General features: G+C 38.7%; 2 protein-coding genes across 2 annotated transcripts in view; one reads left to right on the top strand and one right to left on the bottom strand.

Annotated features, from left to right (window-relative positions):
* Positions 1-1,937: 1,937 nt before the first annotated feature.
* USP42 (ubiquitin specific peptidase 42) lies at positions 1,938-19,166 on the bottom strand. Its single transcript, XM_009886277.1, has 17 exons — positions 18,941-19,166; positions 18,062-18,262; positions 16,747-16,857; positions 16,480-16,582; positions 16,245-16,312; positions 16,014-16,084; positions 15,388-15,470; positions 13,848-13,959; positions 13,321-13,461; positions 13,016-13,116; positions 12,411-12,549; positions 10,988-11,722; positions 10,525-10,613; positions 8,388-9,890; positions 7,610-7,899; positions 6,955-7,031; positions 1,938-2,201 (listed from the first exon to the last, which is right to left on the bottom strand). The coding sequence occupies exons 1-17, from the start codon at positions 19,164-19,166 to the stop codon at positions 1,938-1,940; spliced, it is 4,314 nt and encodes a 1,437-aa protein (XP_009884579.1).
* A 1,298-nt stretch (positions 19,167-20,464) lies between these two features.
* Positions 20,465-21,225, top strand: part of EIF2AK1 (eukaryotic translation initiation factor 2-alpha kinase 1) — a 17,401-nt gene continuing 16,640 nt past the window's right edge. Inside the window, exons 1-2 of the mRNA XM_009886266.1 lie at positions 20,465-20,494; positions 20,790-20,889. Of these exons, the coding sequence (XP_009884568.1) occupies positions 20,465-20,494; positions 20,790-20,889 (130 nt within the window). The remainder of the gene's footprint in view (positions 20,495-20,789; positions 20,890-21,225) is intronic.

Below are 21,225 nucleotides of genomic sequence, written 5' to 3'. Positions count from 1 at the left end.
CACTGAAATGCATGCAGGTACCAACACCGCCGCTTTGAGTCTGTAGATGTGACACTAAGTACAGATGTGGTTTGGTATTTGCCAGTGGGCTGAAACTCATTCCTGTCTGCTCATCCACTCGCAATAAGCAGTAAGATTTAATGACTGGTTTTATCTGCTTTTTATATAGTAACATCCTTCTTATGTTTCAGATATGTTGTAGTTTCATTAACGCTAAGTTACTACTAACGGAGTAAGGTGAGAGGGCTCGCGTGAGTTCAGGCTTTGCATGTGGGAACACCCCCAAATGATTTCACATGCATTTAATGTTTTTAAAGGGAAAAAACAGGAAGGTGAAATCTTTCTGTAAGATACAGCCCTAGATAGTTAAGCAAGCAGGATTCAGTCCTTTTCTTGATAACAAACTTTGGACGTACAGAAAAGTTCAGTATTTTTATTACATTCTTAAAGGCGATTTTTCAGATCTGTGCTTCAGCAGTTGAAATTGAAAAAATGAATAGACATCCTTACTTTTACTTAAAAAAATAAAATTTTACACCTTACCTAGTGCAACTAAACTCCCCCGCAAGCACGTGTTTCTCTCCATGTAGTCTTTCAGTAACATGTGAACTACAATGGCAGATTTTACTACAACGCTCTTCTGTTGGCAGCACATATACATTTATTAAGGTAAAGCCTCTAATTCCACAATGAGGGCAAAAAGTTGGTTTTTTGGGCCCTACTGCTTCTGTTAGTACTCAGGTTTTCACAAACTTGTTGAAGGTGAGCCGTCCCTCCTGTGCCAGTGAATGCTGAGGAGACCCAATACTTTGTCAAAGCGGTTTTGCTCGTTGTGTCCCGAAGCATCTCTGGAGCGCTGTAGGGAACGTGCTGCACTGGCAAAACCACAGACCTACTAAGTTGATCTGTTTCAAATCTCCTTTTACCTGTAAGGGAGGTCCTGTTTCATTGTTCCCATCTTACTGATTGGCCTCGTTTTGCACGGGGCGGCAGCCGGCGAACGCTTTGCTTTGTTGCATGTTTGCAAAAAAAGCCGGGGGGGGGAAGAACAAAGTAAACTTTTTTACACCTTAGATTTTTCCCCAGAGTACGCAGAATTGCAGTTTACTTGGATGAATGTTCAAATCTGAGTACTGAATAAGTATCAGTGTGGGGACATCTTTGCTTAATGGAACACATTTAAACTCTTTATAGGAACGAATTAAGTTGTTATGTCCCATGTTTGCAAAGCAGCATGATTATGGAGCTGCCAACATCACTTGTTTTGAGTCTTCTGTTCCACAGCTTCAAGTTTGGTTTTCAAGCAATGCGTACATCGCTTGTAGCTTTGGCCAAGTAGATTTGTAATGCAAATAGTGATAAGCCAGAATCAGTGGTACTAATGAGTGTAAAGGTGAAATGCAGCAAATAAAGTATTTCTGGAGAAATGCGAGATTACAAAAGCATTAATAAGCCATGAAGCACTTTTGTATCAATTTTTATCTTCTGAAGTATCACCTTCAAGAAAATCTATTTATTTAACCAGGTGAGGATGTCTGCCTGTCAGCATGAAGGAAATGCCTTGAGAGTTCGTTTGCTGTATTTAGTTTGAAGTTCTTATAACCGGCAGAAATAAATATTTAGAGTAACATGTAACTGAGGATATTATAGCAGGAAATACATTATTTCTTAGCATTAAAATGCGACATCTTAAACAGCTATTTGTGGTGCTCAATATATCTATTTAATTTACCAAAGCTAATGGAATAGGATTCTTGTGTGTGATATTTGATTTCAAATGTTCTTTGTAACAGTATTAACAGGGAGTGAAACTGGCCCAAAATTTCCACTGGCCACGAGGCCAGTAAAACAAAGTGGCCTGTGAAAATTTTGGCCAAATCAGGTACTATCCATGAGGGTGAAAAATCTCTCTCAACCTTTCCCTTTTTTATTGGGCTTCACGTCCAGGGGTAGCTACGAAGTCTGGCCGCTCGGTGGCTAACGCAGCGTCTGTCGGGTTCGGCCACGCTGAGGAGAGGTCCCCCGGGGACGAGGGGCTTCTCCCTTCGTGCTGCGCCAGAACCGGCGCAATTCTTCAGCTCTTCGTTTTCGCTCGCCCTGTACCACTGCGGGGACCAGCAGGAGCCGGAGCGCCGCTTCTCAGTGCCTGAACACTCGGCCGCTAACGGCCGCTGCGCTGCCAGTGCCGCCGAGGGAGAGAACTGTGCAGAACGGTTAAGCTCAGCTGGACTGACTTAAATTTTACAATATTCTGACAAAATAAGCTCTATGTCACTTAACATTTTGAACTGTTTTAAACTGGTACAAAACTGAACTTTGTAAACTGAGCAGCATTTATAATGCTTCGTATATAAAAACAATGCTTATTTTTAAGATTTATTACATATCTATGTAGATATGCTTGCTGGAAAAGCTAGGTCTGTTGTAGACCAACTGCTACAAATTAAGACTTGTGGCTTACCAGTTTCATTTCTATATTTTCTTGGAAAATGTTTCTAGCTAGAGTTTAAATATAAAATGTAAATACTGTACAGATAGGTATTGATATAAGTATTACTTGGTGTACACAAGTGATTTGCATGACAAATACTCTGTATCAATCATTGTTAAAAATGTGATGTTCTATGTAAATCCACTGCAATATTAATGTTTTCATTTATCATTAAGACCTGTTGCTTAAATCGGGAGATTTTCTCAAAAATAAAGTGTGAAACTCTACTGTAGTATAGCTGCTCATTTACCGCATGGTAAATTCATTCATACATGGGAGGCAATTGCTGATTATTTTTTTTATTTTTTTTTTTTTAGAGCCTAAGGTTTAATTTTACAGCATGTGTTACAACTGCTCTTGTAAGTAAAAGGCCTCTTGTCCCTGCCTTTAGGCACACTGATTTAAATTACCAGGTTTAAATTTTCAGAGAGAAAAACCTTCAACTGCAAAATAGATTGTTCCGGTGAAGTATGCTGCAGCTATGAGTGCTATGCCATGAAGAGCTGCTTTCCCTTCAGAGCCGCCCGAAATGAAGGAGGTATTTTGTCAGTTCCCTTCCATGAGTTTCAGTCAAATGTAAGGGGGGGGTAATAGGATCTCTGCTCCTCAAGTAGACTAATGAGACCTCCCCCAGTCAGAGCCAGCTGGGGCTGCTGCAGCTGCCTGGTCTGCGCCTCCACTGCTCCTGCCTGGAGCTGCTGCGAACTGCCCTCCCTCCCTTCGCTGCGCAGAGGGGGTCGTCGCTTCTGGAGCGCTTCATCGGGTACAGCAGTCAACATGAAACTCCTTTTGTACTTTTACGCTGGAGTTATTCGTCAGACAAAAGACAAGACACCAAATCTTGGAGCCAGAGGACAAAAGAGGAAAGAAAAGCCAGATACAGGAAAGGTAGGTGGTTTCTTTGTCATGTTACTTTATGTAACTTCACATAACTGTTGCCATAGGAACATTATGCAGGGTACACTTATGGTTTGGCTTTATGGTGTTCTCCACGTACCAAAGTATTACTTGAAGTATTTAGTAAAACATTAACCTTGTTCCTCTTTTTGGTTTTTTTAAGTGTCACACAGTAAAAAGCTACTGCTGAGCTCCCAACCTGTTCCCTGGGTTTGGAAGCTTTTAACTTCGAAGGAGAAAGCCTTCTGCATTCTTGTCTAGGCAGCTGAAGTCCCAAGTTACTTATCTTCTCTGGGTCACACCGACAGCATCTTCTCACCTACCACTGAAAGGAAGATCTGATTTCTTGAGTATCAAACACACTCTGAAAGCTGTCAATTCACATGACATATTGCATGTTAAATAACTCAAGTAAAACTCAAGTAAAAATCCATTTTAACTTTGCTGTATTTATATACTATATAAATTTTACATGCTATATATTTACAGTGGGGCAAGTGCTTTTTATCTTTAAAAAAACAAAGATCAAACTTTAGACATCTCTGAACAACACAGCTTGTATAAACCAGACAGATTATTCAGATGAACTGTATTTAATACAGGTTCCCCACTCATCTCCTGATGCAGGACCAGTGAATAATAAGTGCATCACAGTTTGATAGCATTTAATAATAAAAATAAAAATCACAGTATGAATTTGTCTGTAACTAGACACTTTAGAGAGACAAAACAGACAACTGAGACTTCAGACAAGTGACAGTATATTCAGAAAATGTAATAAAAACATATGGAAGAGTACACAAATAGTCTTGAGAGATACATTCAGAACTGCATATTCGTTGTTTCACGATGTTGAAAACCAGAAGATTTTCTTCAGATCTTGACTGTAACTCAAATGTGAAGTAAATTAGTTTCTAGTGTCAGACGTCACGGAAAAAAGATGAAGCTCTTGCAAAACTCTAGTTATTTGAGAGCTTGTGAAATTTTAAATAAGTCTTTAAATTAAATATACAGACTGTCAGTTGCAATTTTTATAATTCCTGGTCGCTCTTGCACCAGATGTCTAACTTGGAGTAACATTACATGAATAACATAAAGTCAACCTGAGTCTGTAATTAAGCAGCATTTGAGATGGTCTATTCCAGGGCATTATCTCACATCAGTGAGATATTTATGTGGTCATTTACAATGTTCAGCAGTTGTAAAAAGTTTCCACCCTTTTGGATTAGAAGTGTATTTTAAAAAAGAAAGTCTCAAGTTAAAAACTAAAAAAAAGTTCTTTCGTGGTAAAATTCTGTACAGAAATGTTAAGCACCACTTATGACTGGATTTTTGTCTTGATGGTAATTGGTTTGATAATAAATTTTAAGTTTTGATGGTCAATATTGGTAATGTCGGGTTTGGCGGTCAATATTGGTAATGTCGGGTTTGACGGTCAGTATTGGTAATGTCGGGTTTGGCGGTCAATATTGGTAATGTCGGGTTTGAGGGTCAGTATTGGTAATGTCGGGTTTGGCGGTCAATATTGGTAATGTCGGGTTTGAGGGTCAGTATTGGTAATGTCGGGTTGATGGTAAAAAGTTGTCGGGGTTGATGGTAAAAAGTTGTCAGGTTTGATGGTAGGTTTAGTTTGAGTAGTGAAGGCTTCCACCAGCGAGCTCGGCATCTGAAAGACAAAAGGCAGCAGTGTCACTCCCTGCTGTGACCCGGTCCTCGCCTGCGAACAGGCTGCGTTTCAGCACAGGACCGCACGCGGCGAACTGCACAGAGCGCTAGGACGAAGCTCCCCACTTTCACAGCAAACCGCCGACCTTCGCCACGTTAAACTTAGTTGCAGTCTTGCCTGACGGCGCCTGATCGTTTCCTAACGATCCTGTGGTCAAACTGACCCACTCTCACCCACAAAACCAGAAGCCTTTGGAAGCTCACTGGAGAGAACATGTAGGAAATTGCTTTAAAGCTGCTCCTTCTCCCATCTTAGCTGGATTTTTTCTTAAATCACAAGATATCGCTAGCCCTTTTCAGCCTTCTTAATTTACTCAAAGTAACACGAGTCCTGGTGAAAAGGCACGACCCGACGCTTCCCGCTGGGCTGTTCCTCGCCTGTCCCCGCCGGATGGAGAGGCTCTGCGCACTCTAAACACTGCTGACGTGGCCTTAGTCCATCGTCCAGCAATTCCTACTCGAGACCCATCTTTTTTAAAAAAGATTGGCCTTCCGCACAATGAAGATAATTAACATCCACGGACTTGATGAAATACTAAAATTCTCAACACTTAAAGAACTGCTTTTCACAGCCCTCGTGCCCCACTTGTGTGGCGGGCGCTGTGGCAGAGGGGTACGGGTGTCCTCAGTGACCCGCTCTCCCCTGCACAGCCCGGGAGTCCTAATGCCCCCACCCCATAATGAGGCGCCAGACATTTGCTTTCTTACTTTACTTTTGACTGGTTTAGGGGAAAAAAAAAGTTTGCCATCTGCTGGCCAGAGCTTTCACTAAAGCCAAACACGTACTAGAGCAGAAGCAGTTTGTTCTGTTCAGTTCCCGATTTATCAGCTAGAACAGAGCTGCTTTTAGTGCAGTAAGAATTATTTTGACATTAACAACATTAGTCTATTTTTACAACAACAGTATTTGAAGGACCTCAATTCAGTCCTTCTTAAAGAGATAATTATCATATTAAATTTTACAAGAATGTGTGAACAATCAGCTTTTCCTCCATACTGTATTTTCAGAATAAAACTTTTGGTTGTCTACGTCCTAAAATACAATTCTTGTTTCTCCACAAAGGTATTTCTTCTTTGCCTTACGCAAACTTTTCACTGCAAGAATCTACTGACTGTGGCAATTTACCTCAGTGTGGAAACCACATGAAATTTCTGAAAATTATAATCTCTTCCAAGATTAAACTCCTCCAAATTGTGAAATGCATTCTGCTGTAAAAGGGTGAATTCTTTTGTTTTCTATGCCAGAATGACATTTTCAACACCGGGCAGGACTGCTGCTAAATGTTAACTGAATTCTTAAATTGTGGGTAGGTAGAAAATGTAAAAATAAAACTTGCTTTTGGATAGCGAGCTGTTTTCTTCCAGGATTCCTTCAGTTATCTGTAAGAGTAAGATGGATGGCGGGGGGGTGTTGCTTATGAAAATATCTGAGTAACCAGGACTGGCTCTATGGCAGATAAGGGGCTTTTATTTTTATAATAAACACTTCCGTTCAGAAAAATTTAATGGGAAATGTTGTCAAATTTTATTTTAGATACTGAATTTGTTGCAGTGTGCAATCTTCTTCACTGCATAATTCCAGAGTTTATTAATTTAAACCCTATTATCTACTGCGAGCCCAAGTCAAGACTATGACAAGCAACAGCAGAGCCATCAGTGTAAATTCAGTCAGGCACTCAAGTTTGTATTTAGGTTTTTATAAGAAGCACCAAACTGACCTTTTTTTAACATTAAAAATTGGGAAACAGCTGTTTCATCAGCCCCCTTCTCTGTGTTTTTTAAGCCTACACTAACAGAAAAACTCCACAAGACAGACAGACAGTAGCAGGAATTTAACATACTCTCCAGCTGTTAAATTGCGAATTGTCTTCTGGAGGGTTAAGAACTGTGAGCTCGGTGCGCTCGGGAGAAGGCAGGTCTACATCGGAAACAACCGTATGTCAGTGTTATCACCAACTTACGTTACTATGAATAAGCAGTCAGCACTGCTTCCGTGTTATGAAATAGCTGAACATAGTATTTTATTTAAATCTCTTACTCTGGCAGCCTTTTAGGAAGGTGGTGGTTCGCTACAATAGTACTAGCCTGGAAGTCTCATGTCGTCATCTTCCATCTTGACCACTGAACCTCACGGCTACCTGCTAGATTCTTTTTCAAGGTATAGCTGCCCAAGCTCTTTTTCCTAGTTAGGTGGACTGAATTTAATACAGCATCTTGCATCTCTCCCACTTGTTCACCGCTTAACCACCACGTCAAATTAAAATTACTTGCTCTTCAAGTCCCTTCGCAGTTTTATTTCAGACTTTCTTTCCTATCAGTCATTTAAAAATGGAAAGAAAATAAAAAGCCTACACTTTTTTTTTTTTATATTAATGCAGACTGTTGGGATGCCATGGTCTAACGCAGCGATTTCATCACACAAGCATTTAAAGATTGTTTTAAATAATAGTGTCTATGTGAATAAAAAGGAGTCCTGCAAACGTCCTGTTACCTTACCTTTATCGTACTCACTGGATGCGATGGAGCTGTATTTCTTGCTTTCACCTGCACCAGGTTTCCCTTCCTTGTAGGGCTGTTTACTGCCCTGGTTTCTGTATTGCTCACGTGAATAGCCGCCTGGAGGAGAGGATTCTTCCTTCTTCTCCCGTGTTTTCTTCTGGAAACGAGGATCTAAGTATTCCAAGAAGCCTTTCAGTTTCCTGATATGTTTCTTCTTTTTCTTCTTTTTCTTACGTTTGCGATTGTCATTGTCAAAGCGGAGCACAGAGAAATCCAAATCATAAAGTCTGCAGGAAAGATGCAAGTTAAAAATAGAAAAACAGATGGCACTTGATGCATATATGAAACGTTATTTTTTTAAGGTGATGGATTTTAAGCAGCATGTCAGCTATTTTGTGGCAATTACTGCACATCTAACCTACTGTAGATGCAGCAAATTTAAGCCCTCAGATTGAAGGACAATAGGTCCTGGTCTGCACACAAATCATTAACAGGGACTAGTTGTGGAATATGTGGAATTAAAAAAAAAAAATAAATTGTTGTAACCTAATCAAGAACGGTGTGCAGATGTGATTCTAACAGTGTGGTCCAGATCTAGTGTTCTAACACAGTTCAGCAATATTTTTCCTGTCTCCACTTGACCAACCTAATGACATGATCCCCAGCCAGATTATGATATATAAATAACTTAGAAACAATGAAAAAAAGGCAGACATGAGAAACACCCAGAAAAGAATTAGGAAAAATTGCTGATTGTGCTGGAATCCTTGCTTACTTGTAATCCTTCTCTCGATGTTTATCTTTGGACTTCTTTTTCTTCTTGACCTTCTTGTATTTTGTCACTCTTTGGTCATCTATCTTTCGGCATTTCTTTTCTATTTCGCTTTCACTTCCTTCGGTGGGCGTATATTTTCTTTTTCCATGTCCTAGTTTTTCTTTTTCATTTTCCCGGGAAGAGTCCTCAAAACGTGAATGAGCCGACACAGATGGAAGTGCATGCCTTTCACGAGAATATTTGTCAGATGATTGCTGCTGAGGTACTGAATAATGATGTAAGTTTGCTCTGTGGCTGCTGAAGTGATGTATGTCTTCCTCTCTAGCGAGTGCGTTGTGAGACCATCTGCTTTTGCAGTGATAATCCTTATGTGACCTGTTGTTGTAAGATTGACTCGATCTGTCAAAGTCTTTATCACAATAAGAGGAGTTTCTCTCTCTGCCATCTCTTGTTCCACGAGAGGAATAGTAATCGTTGTAGTATCTGCATTTGTCCCATCTCCGTGGTTCATCTTGATAGTATCTTTCTCTGCTCCAAGTTCTCTCTCCTTTGGAATGATAATACCTATTCCTGTCTTGTTCTGTTCTTTCTCTGCTTCGGGATCTATAACGAGAATATTTTCCTGAGCTTTTGCTGTTATTTGGACTGTTTCTTTCAGTATGGGAAGATCTGTACTTGCTTTCACTGCAATACTCCTGCTTATGACGGTTTTGCTTATTGGTTTCCACACTGCGAGAGCACCTCCTCTTGTAGGAATGCTCATCTGGTTTGCTTCTCTTTTGCTTCTCCTTCTCCCTCTCTTCAGTGTCCGAGTGTTCTCTCTTCCTTCGGTAGTGCTCTTTGTCAGTTTTTTTAGAGTCATATATTTTTTTCTTATATTTTTTCCTATGTTTATCTTCTTCGTATTTTTTATTAATCAGTCCCTCGTTTTCTCTAGAAAATTGACTCTCCAAAACTTTATCCAGCTTCATAATAGAAGAGTCATTAACAGGTGGTACCTCTACATAGTTATTAGAAATGTCCTTTGTATCTTGGCATTTATCTGTAATAACTAGAGATGCAAGTCTTTTAGAACTACATTCAATGTCAGACTTTATAGAGGAAGTTTGCCCTAATTTCTCTTCACTCTCAAGAGACCCTTTGATGTACAAAGGATTTTCTTTTGAAATGAGTTCAGGTTCTTTTGATCTTCTCAGTTTGTCTTTGTCTCTACGATCTTCAGACTCACGCTGCCCAAGGAATTCATCTTCAGCGTCCAAGGATTTTTTCCTGACCTTGTGCTGACCATTGATATTGGGATGCGCATTATCAGCTTTTGTTATAATACTTTCAGCAACTTCTTTGGTAGAAATAGTTTCAGAATCTGGTTGAGTGAAAAGATTCCCAACCTCACAGCTAAAGCTGGAAGGAACCTTCCTGGATTCTTCATAGGCAAACAGTGCTTCCATCACTACAGTTTCCATAAGAGCATCGTTCTCAGAAGATTTCTGAGGTCCAGGGACACTGCACAAAATAAAAACACATTTTTCACTTGAAAAAGTCCATCTAAAAAATGAATGTTAGGAGTAAAATCCCCTTAAGTAAAAAAATTGGTGGCTACTGGAAAACTCTGAAAGACATTCCCTTTAGAAATCTATGCTTACAGCTTGCTCAACTCCCAGAGAAGGTGGGGTTTTCCTCTTGATCCTGCAAGTATTGCATTAAAAAAACCACACCCAACACATCTGTCTCCCTCCACTTGCTGCTCTGACTCACAACAGCCGAAACCGCTCCCCCCAGACAGAAAAAAGTAAACACACGGATTTCCCTCTCTCCCTCAAATGGGAGAGCAGACGGTGGGAATTTACATTGACACATCCTAGGATGGAAAAAAAATGGAAAGACAAATGGAAAAAGTATTGCAGACAATGGAAAAAATGTAAAAACATCCTATGAAGAAATCAAAGTTTTCCAAGAGGCATCTGCCTGTATTTAATATCAGAATAATAAAGGCTCAGTGCTGATGTTTGCAACACTAGATGAACAGTGTGGAATTCTCTGTACTGATTTAAATCTTTCTATTAAGTAGTATTAGTAGACAGGTAAAACAATGATAAACGTATGAAATCTTTTTTTAATCAAAGTGTACTCATTTTACCTTATTTCCTCTGACAAGCTGTTCAACTGGCTGTATGAGAGAGATTCTAAGATTAATTCTTGAGGAACCGTTGACAGAGCTATAGGCATCTGCAATTAAAACACAGAAGTAAATAAACAGAAAAGATACTATCTTTAGTAGAAAACTGCCGTTTGCAAAATTTCTATGTTAGATGTTAAACAAGATCACTTTGAGTTATTTGCGCTATCCCTATTTTTCACATCACCCCGCTCACCCCTCCCAAATATATTTATGAAACTTGTCAATTGTTATCTCAGCTCAACTTCTCTTCAGTTGACATGTTCTCATATGTCAGCTCTGCTTCTAATGGGATAACAGCACAAAGTGTTACGATGAAATTTGTGCTGTGTGTTTTCTCGGTATTTCAGGTGAATTAGGAACGTTATAATGCTCCTGAATACATCATAGGTGAGAAGTGCTAGATGGAACAAACGTAACTCACTGTTTCAAGCAATCCATTTGTTTTAGAAAAGAAAATCTCAGAAGGTTTAACAGGTTGGACTTGGCAAGTGGAATCATCAAGTTTCAGTCCATTTTCTTTAGATTCATTATCTAAACTAATAGCACCATTTAGTGAATCATTTTTTGGCAGCTCAAGCTGGGATCTTTCTTCTTCAGCAGTCTGACAGGAAGAATGGGAATTCTGCAAGGTGCGGACCACCTTTCCAATCAGAATTCCGTTAGAAGATAAGATGTTGCAATTCCTTTTAAACAAGCCCTTCGACTCCTCAGATTTTCCTGAAGGTTCTGCCATGTAATGGACTGTGTTATCAGAGCCGAGTTTAGGATTTCCATTCACTGCTGGCTCAGCAAAAATTTCATCAGGAACTTCTTGTTTGGAAATGTTAGTAGCAACTGCCATTGTAGATGCGTTTGAGGTAGACTCTGCTGCAGAAGAATTTGTAATAGTGGATGAAGGAACAGGCTTGCTTAGATCCTCTTTCTCCATAGCACTGGTAAGACAGTCAGGATGGGACACAGTCTGGCGTGCAGGCATTTTGTTATGAATACTGATAGTGATCTTCTGGTTTTTTGATGGATCCGTATTCGAAGGCCTGGTAATTGTCCAGTTTTGAACACAAGCTGTTGGCGGAGCTGAAGATGGCCTTTGTAGGGTGACACCAACAGTATTTGGATCCTCTTTTAGGGGTCCATTTCCATTTAAACGACTTGAATTCTGTATTTAAAGTAAGAGATTGTAATATGCATTTGTGCAAACACACAGCATTTACAGTTTTAAAACACAAAACTCTCCTACTAAGTATTTCTACAAATTGCCTCAACACCTAAGAAGAAAAAACACCCCCCTTCAAATACAAATGTAAGTCGAGCAAGTGTGTTTAATTCCTGCTTTTGGTTTACTGCATATTGGTATCAATTGACCATCATTTTTGAAACCCATCCAAACAACTTAATATTGACTAAAGCTATTCCCACATATACCTATTTTCCCCTTTAAACATTCCCTGAAAACCCTGGAATAATTGTTCTGGTACTCAGGGACAAGACAATTTGTTTTCACTGTGTCAGCTAAAGTGACGCTGATAGGGGGGAAATATTTTTTTTTTTTTAATTTATTAATTATTTAAGCATTAATAGACTACTTAAATTGTCCCAAGAGCATAGCTCTCAGTTCTTTAGAAAGCTGAGCTGGAAGTATGAAGTAATGAAATAGCATGGCTGCACAATTTAGGATTAGCCACTGTTTGAAGAATTCTGGCTGTAGCAGGAGGACTGTGAAGAAAGCTGCATTGTGGGAGCAGAAAATAAAACTCAGATGCTAAAAAACAACAACAACAAAAAACCCACACCAAACCCAAAATCTACTAGCAATTTGGAGCCATTACCTACCCCCCTCAAATTACCTTAATCATATGAGGCGGAAGTCGTGGTCCCATAAATCCAGCCTGTTTACTATTAGCCCCCCGCTGACCAAGGAATGAACGGGGATAAGACGGTGCTGGTAAGTAAAAAGCACGTTCTCCGAGTGTCAAATCATAGCGCCTTGGGAAAAGAGCAGTGATCTTAGTTTAGCATTTTCCTTTCAGCCTATTCTTGGACTAAACTCTATCCTATAATTTTATAGGAACAGTTTATACAACACAGAAGACATTTACAGAAGACTTAACCAAGACTACAAACTGAAAATTAGATAATGGTCTTCCTACAATGACTATCCTTTTCAGAGCAATAACTCATCCTTACACCATCTATGGACTTAATCCCTCCTTCCTCTTTTCTAAATTAGTCTGCTACAGAGAGCATATATGTAGCAGTGTACACAAGTGCAGCAGTTTAAGGCCAAACAATGAAAGGCAATAAATGACATGGGGAATTTCAGGTTAGACAGAACTGAATTATACAAACAGTAATCTTTTCCTAGCACAGAAAGAAAAATACTTGAAAAGAAGAAAAATATCAATAGCAGGAAAGTAAATACATTCTGAGCACATTTAGTAGTTGTTATTACCTGATATAAAAAAGTACATAAGCTTGCTGATTGAGAACTGTTTTGATATCAGAAAGTTCTACCGAGGCATCATTCATTCGATACCAAAGTCCATTACCGGCCTGCAAATAGAGACAATGATATCTTTAGATGAAGTGCATGTTTTCCAAATGACATCACGGAACACTACAGAGTAAAACATACCAAAACAAATCAAACAAAACATTTAATGCAACCTTTTCTCTTAAAAACAGTGGTTATCAGTAACATTTTAATGTCTTTGTTAGCGCAGATTTTACCCTGTTAGAAATCAAGTTGATATCTACCTTTATGAAGCAGAGATAGTGTCCCGCGTTACAGTTGAAACCGCTATGTACAAGAACTGCATATAAAGCATAGATGAGTGGTTCTCCAATTGATTGGGACATATATGCTCGAAGATCCAAGTATTCAGGATATTTTACATCCTAAACACAGACCAAGAAGATTCAAAAATTATCTTTAAATACTTCAAGGAATAGCACGAGTAAAACACTTCTAAAAACACAGACTAGGATTATATTAATATACTTTTTGATTCATTTAAAAATACCTATTCTCATAAACAACATTTAATAATTTAAGTTAGAGAGAACTGTTTTCTACAGAATTATTAAAAGTAAGGTCACACAAGAATTTTATCATTATTGAAAAAGAAAGAAAAAGCCATAGTAGTTATATCAGCTTTTCTTATGACTATGGTTATTAGTCTATAGTTACTGCCTGCAAACGTTAACAGCTTTTAAATGAGTATTCATCTTTGTGAAATCTCCCATTCCAAGAAGACAAAGTTGCACTACAGCTGTAAACATACCTTGTTGATCTTTCCACCTGTAAAATTTGCAAATCTTTTCAGTGATATTGTGAGAACGTTGGAAGAACGATGTATCGTATACCTCTTTGACGCAGGAACCATCTTTTTACACCTTAAAACCAAGCACAGACAAATGTTTAACAGCACGTTCTTTTCCCCTGCAAAAGTCAAACAAGTTTTCATCTCTCACACATGCTTATACTATTTGAATATTTACTTGCATAATATGTTTTTTCTTTTCATAAATCCATACACTGTATTTCAGGTTTGTTAATAGAGAGAAGATAGCAGGATATAAGACGACAGCTCTACAGAACAAAGAATAAGGGATTTGGAACATTATCTTTCGATAGCCAAACAAATGTCTGAACATGTATCTTTGTTATGCCAAAAAGGTAAGGCTTGGAACAACTCGGCATGCAGCAGGACCAGGACTCTCTCGTCAGGGCACATCACCAGAATGTAAGGCCAGGTACCACCAAAGTGGCTATTTTCAACCCCTGTCCCTGATACATTCTTTCAGCTTTCTGCTGGAATGCAAATAATGAAAGTGGAACAAGAGAGTCTCAGTCCTCAGGACTAGAAACCACAAATCATTTCCAAAATGGATCACATATCAACATTAAAAAATTCACTGGAAGGAAACAGTCATTCCGCAGGAGGGAGACATTGGAGAGCAGCAAGTCTTCAGGTACTGAGGTTGCCTGGAAAGACGCTGAAACCACCTGCAGTCCTTCGAAATGAAACACTTAATGTAAGTTTGTTGCCCTGCGCGCTCAAAGGTAGGACCTACAGTCAGATGTGGCGTTCAACCACTAGCACAGGGAAAGACTGAAACATGTCAGTTTACATCATCAAGAAAAATACTCTTGACAGTTAACAAATAGAAAGAATTAAATAGTCTCAAATTCTGATGTCAAAACACAAGGCAGAGAATTGCAAACTGACAATGTGCCTATGAACAAGAAAAGAAACCCGCCCAGAAAATAAAGGAGAAAAAACAGTGTTTTACAAAATTCTGTGAAACTTGTCCTGTAATTAGATACAGTTTTGAGGCAGTAATCTTTATTAGAAAAATTCAGGAGAGGGGAGAGGAGGAGAGGGGAGAGGAGAGAATAGAAGATGCTGCCTCCCACCCTAAATTGCTGTCCATAGCTCTCTGCTCCAGCTCACCGCTGGTTATCGTACATGCCTGTTAACTTCTGGCCATGTGAGTATTTCAGCGTGCAACTTCACACTGTCTAGACAATACTAGGAATAAAAGTCTAATGTGAGCTCACGGCCACAATTCTTATAATATATTTCCACATACTCAAACAGAAACACAAAAGTTACTCACTTAGAAACAACAGTACTGTCTTCCAAGCTTTGAATGATTTCAGTGTATTAGTTGTATAAACAAAACTAAATGAAAGCACAACAGAGAGCTGTGTCTCGTTAGCTTATTTGTAAGCAAAGTCAAAAGATAACTTATCCTCTAAAGTCATGCAATACATTAAATGCATATCTTGTATTAAGATGTAATTAGTAATAATCTTACTTGCTACACTTATAGCTATTTTCACCATCCAGTTGTTCTGGTTTCACAAATTGTTCCAGAGCTCTGGTGACAGTTGTAACTGCCTGGATGAGTAAGAAAGTAGAGCACTAAGACACTGGAAATGCAAAATTTCAAACACTTACTTACTAGTAGTTTACTAGAGAACCTTGCTAGTTCATACTTAAGTGACCTACTGTGGACCAGCAAACACTGTGAAGGAGGCAGAAACAGAGTATGCTGAGCATTTACCTCATTTGAAAATGATTCTACTTCAAAACAAATAAATTTTGCAGTGCCACAGACAGCATCTGTGGTATGCTTTGGCATCAATAATGAGAACAATCAAACCCATCAGTCTAACAATAGATGTCTACTGCAGTAGAATAATCGAGAAGTATGATAGTATCATTGTTTGTGTAGATATAATCATTATTTTTCCAGCTTAAATCCAATGCAAACATGGAGACCATTTACATGGCTTCCACAGAAAAACAAAGTCCGATCCATTCCCAGCCACCACCAAGCTCTTCTGTTTTAACCATATATGTTTTTAAGTAAAATGAGTGTATTTTAGAAAGCTCTACAATTCTTTACACATCTCGACCCATATTCACCAAATATCTTACCTTTATATCCAAAGTAATATCAAGGAATGGCTCGTACGTATCTGAAACCGCTTTGCAGTTCAAGCACTTCACTGCAATCAAAATACAAATGCTTAACAATATGTGAAGGAGACCAACTGTGCAAATTTAAATTATTAATACATACTACTTTAGTCAAACAACAAACTCCTTTACTAGACCGACAAAAAGTCACAGACCAGTTTGAAGGACAGTAAGATTTTTAAAACGTACCTCGGGATCTGAGATATCCTCCAAATATTTGATAAATAAGTGTGGTGGCTTGAGAAGATCTGTCCAATCTGAAAATAAATCATAATCAGACCTCAGGAGATTTAAGGCACAGAGTTAACTCTTCAAACAGTTTTTCTTTTTATGAAAAGCAAGGACATAGATTTTATTTTATGATAGTAAATAAAGGAGTAAGAGGGGCTAGAGAACATTTAAAAATTAATTTGTTTATGCTTACTTGGTGCTTCCATTCAAGCAAGCTTTCTGCAAAGCATCAACAGTGAAGCATAAGAATTCATGTGCATCCTCTTGACTGCCAAAATGGAAATGTTTTCCTATTCCTAATAAATAAGAAGGTTATTATATTTACCTCATATAAAATGAAAGAAAACTCATATTTCCAAAATCTCTCTTCTTTAAAGTATCAAAATCATTTATATGCATCAAACGATTCTTTGAAAATTTAAAAAAATATAAAAAAATAAAACCATCTGAAATAACTTACTTTTAAGGCCATTGATAACAGATGTAGGTTTGATGGCATTATTAGAGCAACAAAGGACCTGGTTAATGTGCGTTTCCATCGTGCACATCATACAGAAGCCTTCTTCATGACCTGAAGAGTGGAAAAGAAGAAAGCATCCCAGTCTAGTAAACTAACATTGCTACAAAAAAACTCTAAAAAACCCAACAATCTTTAAGTTATAGGTACAATGTCCACTCTCCATGCTACATTCTTTTCTCCCAAGGTGTCAATATCCCAACAGTTTTGTGATATTTTATTACGCAGAAGTGTATAGAATAAAAGTGCTGATTAAGTCTGTATTAAAGCGCATTTTCTGATGAGAAATCTAAGTAACTATTGCAATGTCTTTTTTTTTTTTTCAGGCTGACAGGAATGTGAACTCCACAGTCTGAAGAATATATGAGGAAACACTAATGACACTGATGATGCAGCACTAAGAGAGAATGTGTGTTATTTTCAGCACACTGCTGTTAGGTGAGCTACGTGACACACAGCTAAGAACACTCTGGGAGAAAGGAAAGATTAAAGTAATGTATGTATTACTATTTCTGTCCTCCTTTTTTCAATAGGATTCTTACCTGAAATCATTTTTATATATGGTAATAAAACACACTTAAATTTCTAGGAATAAATAGTAAGATACCAGACTAGAAAGCATAAGGTGCCTTTGTAAAAATACACATACATGGATATGAAAAGAGGCTTTTAGACTTAAATAAATTCAAGAATAAAAATTAAGTTCAAAGAACACAAATTCAAGAGTTTAAGAAAATATAAAATTTTATGTAGAATAAAATCAGTTTAAATTTTAATAGTCGCCCCAAAATTTCTATTTGAGTCCATAAGAGATTAGTTTGTAGTGCTTTCTAGAGTGGGTTTTAGTTTGTTTTTTTTTTAACGGGTCAACAGTGAACATACCGTTTACCACAGTATTAGTGCATTACAGTATCTAGGCTGCAAAGACTAAGAATCTACAATGCCAACATCCTAAACTTTATCACCTTTCTACCAGCAGGAAATCCAAATCCCAAATGTTCATCAAATGCCTTACTTTACAATGCACTTCATTATCCACATGAAGCAAGAAATGATCTTTTTTTTTAAGTTTTAGCACTGTGCATTAAATGAACAAATGCACTTTATATGCTACTTGGAGCCACCTGTTAATACAGCGTTCAAAGCCAGCTTCTACAGATAAAATAGGACAACTAGGAGTTTTCTTTGCAGAATCACTGTTGTTCTTTCATCTTCACAGCTGTCCAACAGATTTATAATAACGTTTGAAAGTACTCACATGACTGGGTGTGTTCAAGAGAGAGCATGTAATTGGCAAGAGGAGGCGTGTAGGTCAAACACTGTAGGGTAGAATTAAGGAAACACGTGTTGCCGAGATTCTGCAGTCCAACTCCAACACTTTGTGTTTGTTGCCAATCCATACAAATTTTCTCAGGTGGAAAAAGAATCCTTTGTGGCGGGGCAATTCCGTCATTAACAACTGCAAGAAAATTGTATTTTTAAAAAAGATGTATTGGTTTTGTTTCAAAAACATATGATGCACAGCTTTAACACTGCCCCTCAAATTTGTTGGTCAACAAGCTGTTTTGGACAATAGTTTATTCATCTGTTTTAGCTCTTCTAATGCAAGACAAACTACCACTCTGATTTTAGTAACTTTTGCCAGGTTTCTTTCTGTCTCGAGTCTTTCATCCGATTCTTAATTCAATTATTGTTTTTTTCCTTATTGTAACTTAAACCATTATATGGTAATAAATATAAGAACTAAGACAGAAAAATAAGCAAGTAACTAGCACAAAAGGTAACCCTATAGATATCAGATCTCTTCCTGAGCAGTGTTATCATTCAAAGATTTGTGAATCATGGAAGCTGTGAATAACAATGGAAAAATGTACTTTTATCTCCATAACAGAAAAGACCTGGATAAGTCTGTGTTACAAAAAGCTCCCCATAACTGATTGTAAATAGATCAAAATTAATTTTTGCAACACCAGTCACTTTAGTTGTCTTAGGGGATTCATAAAATTGAAGTCTACTGTTGAAGTCTTTATTCATCGTAGTCCCATTGTATAGCAGTGCAACAACTAAGAACTGCATTTTCTACTTTTATTTTTGTTTGGTTTTAAGAAAAATGGGGGAGGACAAAAGACACACTTACTTAGATCTCTTTGGGCAAAAGGCTTAGGTTTTTGAGATGATCTGCAATAAATAGCACCCCCGGGTCCTTTGTCAGAGACTTTGTTTGGATCTTCTGCAGGTGGTACACGGCTCAAGTTTGCGGTACGTGATGTCATTTTTTTAGTACGCGGTGTCTTAGATTTGTCAGACCGCCTCGATGATGATTTTTTAGATTTAGAAGATTTTGGCTTGTTAACTATGGTCATTGTTATGTATCTGTAACATATCTGTAACAGAGGCAAAATTTCTGGTTAACACAAGAATGTCAAAAAAACATTCCAGAAAGAAAAGAATATGAGAAATCCTGTCACTTAGTCTGTAAGAAATAACGTGAAAAACTAACTAACTGATAAGAATGATTGAAACGCCGCTGCGCCCCCTCTCCCCGCAAACCAATCCAACCCAAACCTAAACACACAAAACAATTTCCCGTCAAAACCATATAAGCATTACTTTTAAGTTCTGTCGAGCTGGTGACTGATGACATTCCTTACACTTTCATGGGATTTTAATCCATTACAGTTATGAAGATCTTTTATAAAAAAGCAGCTGTGAGTAGTGGCCCGTTCAAGTGCTGGCCTGCTGAGATCCAGGAGGAGCTGTTTGGCCCGTCTTTTCACTCCTGGGAACCACATACCTCTGAGACACAGAGGATGGGATATAGCTCTGAGAAATCTTGGGAAGGGAGAGCAAGAAAACACTTGCAAATTTATTTCTGCCCGGTTTTCTTCTGTCCCTCCAAGAAATATTTGTTTGGATACAATTTTGGCAGCAGTGCTTGCGGTATTTTGCACCTATCACATTTACAACCCTTACTATCAACCAACAAGTTGTACCCAAAAGCATCTTTTTCAGTCCTACTTATGTAAAGTTGTACATTTTTCCCTGGGAAAACAACAGAGGAATGTAAGCTATAAAAAGGAAACGCTGAACATACAAGAAAGCAAAACAAACCCTCAGCCCTCAAGGACAGAGGCAATAACTGATATTAAGTCCTTTTTAGAATGCTGATTAGGTTTCAAGATGATACCTCTTGAAATATGTGTAATTATGTGTGCACAGTAAGCTGCTGAATAATTACACGATCAACTATCAATTTCTATATGTAAATTTTTGCTACTATCTTACTATAGCACGTAGACCCTTTTTAAGTTTGGGGAAACTATAAACTTAACTGAGGGTTTAAAGCATAAGCTGCTTTGTTATACTGAAATAGCTGAGAGAACAAAGCATAAAGCAGTTTCAGATTTATGGCACGACTTGGTCGCTGTTGATAAAACTTAAGGTGGATTAAACAAAGCACAGTAAATTAGAGAACTTCTAGTTCCGCAAAAGACAAATTGTGTGCAAAGCCTTTAATTAGATCTTTTTCTCTGTTAAACTTCCAATTTAAAATCTACTTGATACATATTTTCCATTTCTGGGAAGATAATATACAAAGCTGGAAAATTCCCCCTCATTTCACTGAGAAATGAAGACATCCTTGCCCATTTGGAAGACTGAGATGGCAGTTGTTGGGCTCAGTGATTTTCAGGTAAGATACAAACTGCAGATACCAGTGGCATCTCCTTTTTCCAATTGAAAGGGAAAGCGTTTCAACAACGTACTTAAACCAGAAGAATATTATCACAAAAAAGCCTGAGCATTATGTTGATCGAGGTAAGCCTTACGTATTTTTTAAGTTACTTTTGACAACCGAGTAACACCTTACCAGACATCAAGCACTGCACAACAGCAAGGGTCAACGCTCGTAAGATTAAATCAGATCTGCCACTTTCCCAAAATATGTCCACGTAGTTCTTAATTTGGACATAACCTCTCTTTGACAGAGAGGTACGAAGCCTGCCAGCACTGGTACTGGTGCTCTCCCATGGCCGGCACAGGAGCGGGTCCTCTCCCTGTCCCTCTCCCTGTCGCCACCGACGCCGAGTGAGCGCAGGCTGTGGCGCGCGCGGGGTGTGAGCTCCCCGCGCTGACGTCATAACAGATGTGTCCTAGCGCGTTTCCCAGTTAGAAGTGTAACAGACAAAACAGTCACTTTCTTCCCATTCGGAGTTTTGCACCGGCGCCGCTCAGATGCTTTCCAGCAGCCGCGCACAGAACACGTCCGCCCCTCCGCCGCGCGGTGACCGCGGGGATGGGGGTGCACAGGACCCCCATCGCGCCCGTTCCTCGCCGCAGAACGAGCACTCGGGCCCCGACCGGAGGAGGGGCACAACCCCACGCCAGGCGGAGGGGGAGCGCTGCCCGCCGCGCCGCGGGGCC

Source organism: Charadrius vociferus, unplaced genomic scaffold, assembly GCF_000708025.1.
Source record: "Charadrius vociferus isolate BGI_N301 unplaced genomic scaffold, ASM70802v2 scaffold430, whole genome shotgun sequence".
NCBI classification, from domain to species: Eukaryota; Metazoa; Chordata; class Aves; order Charadriiformes; family Charadriidae; genus Charadrius; species Charadrius vociferus.
This window is presented reverse-complemented; position numbering and strand designations above follow the sequence as displayed.

Coding starts and splice junctions, on each gene's coding strand:
- USP42 (XM_009886277.1), bottom strand. CDS start 19,166: ATGACCATAGTTAACAAGCCAAAATCTTCTAAATCTAAAAAATCATCA. Junction 13,960..15,387: donor AATAGCTATAAGTGTAGCAA/GTAAGATTATTA, acceptor CTTGGTTTTAAG/GTGTAAAAAGATGGTTCCTG. Junction 2,202..6,954: donor CGCAATTTAACAGCTGGAGA/GTATGTTAAATT, acceptor CGTTCTGCACAG/TTCTCTCCCTCGGCGGCACT.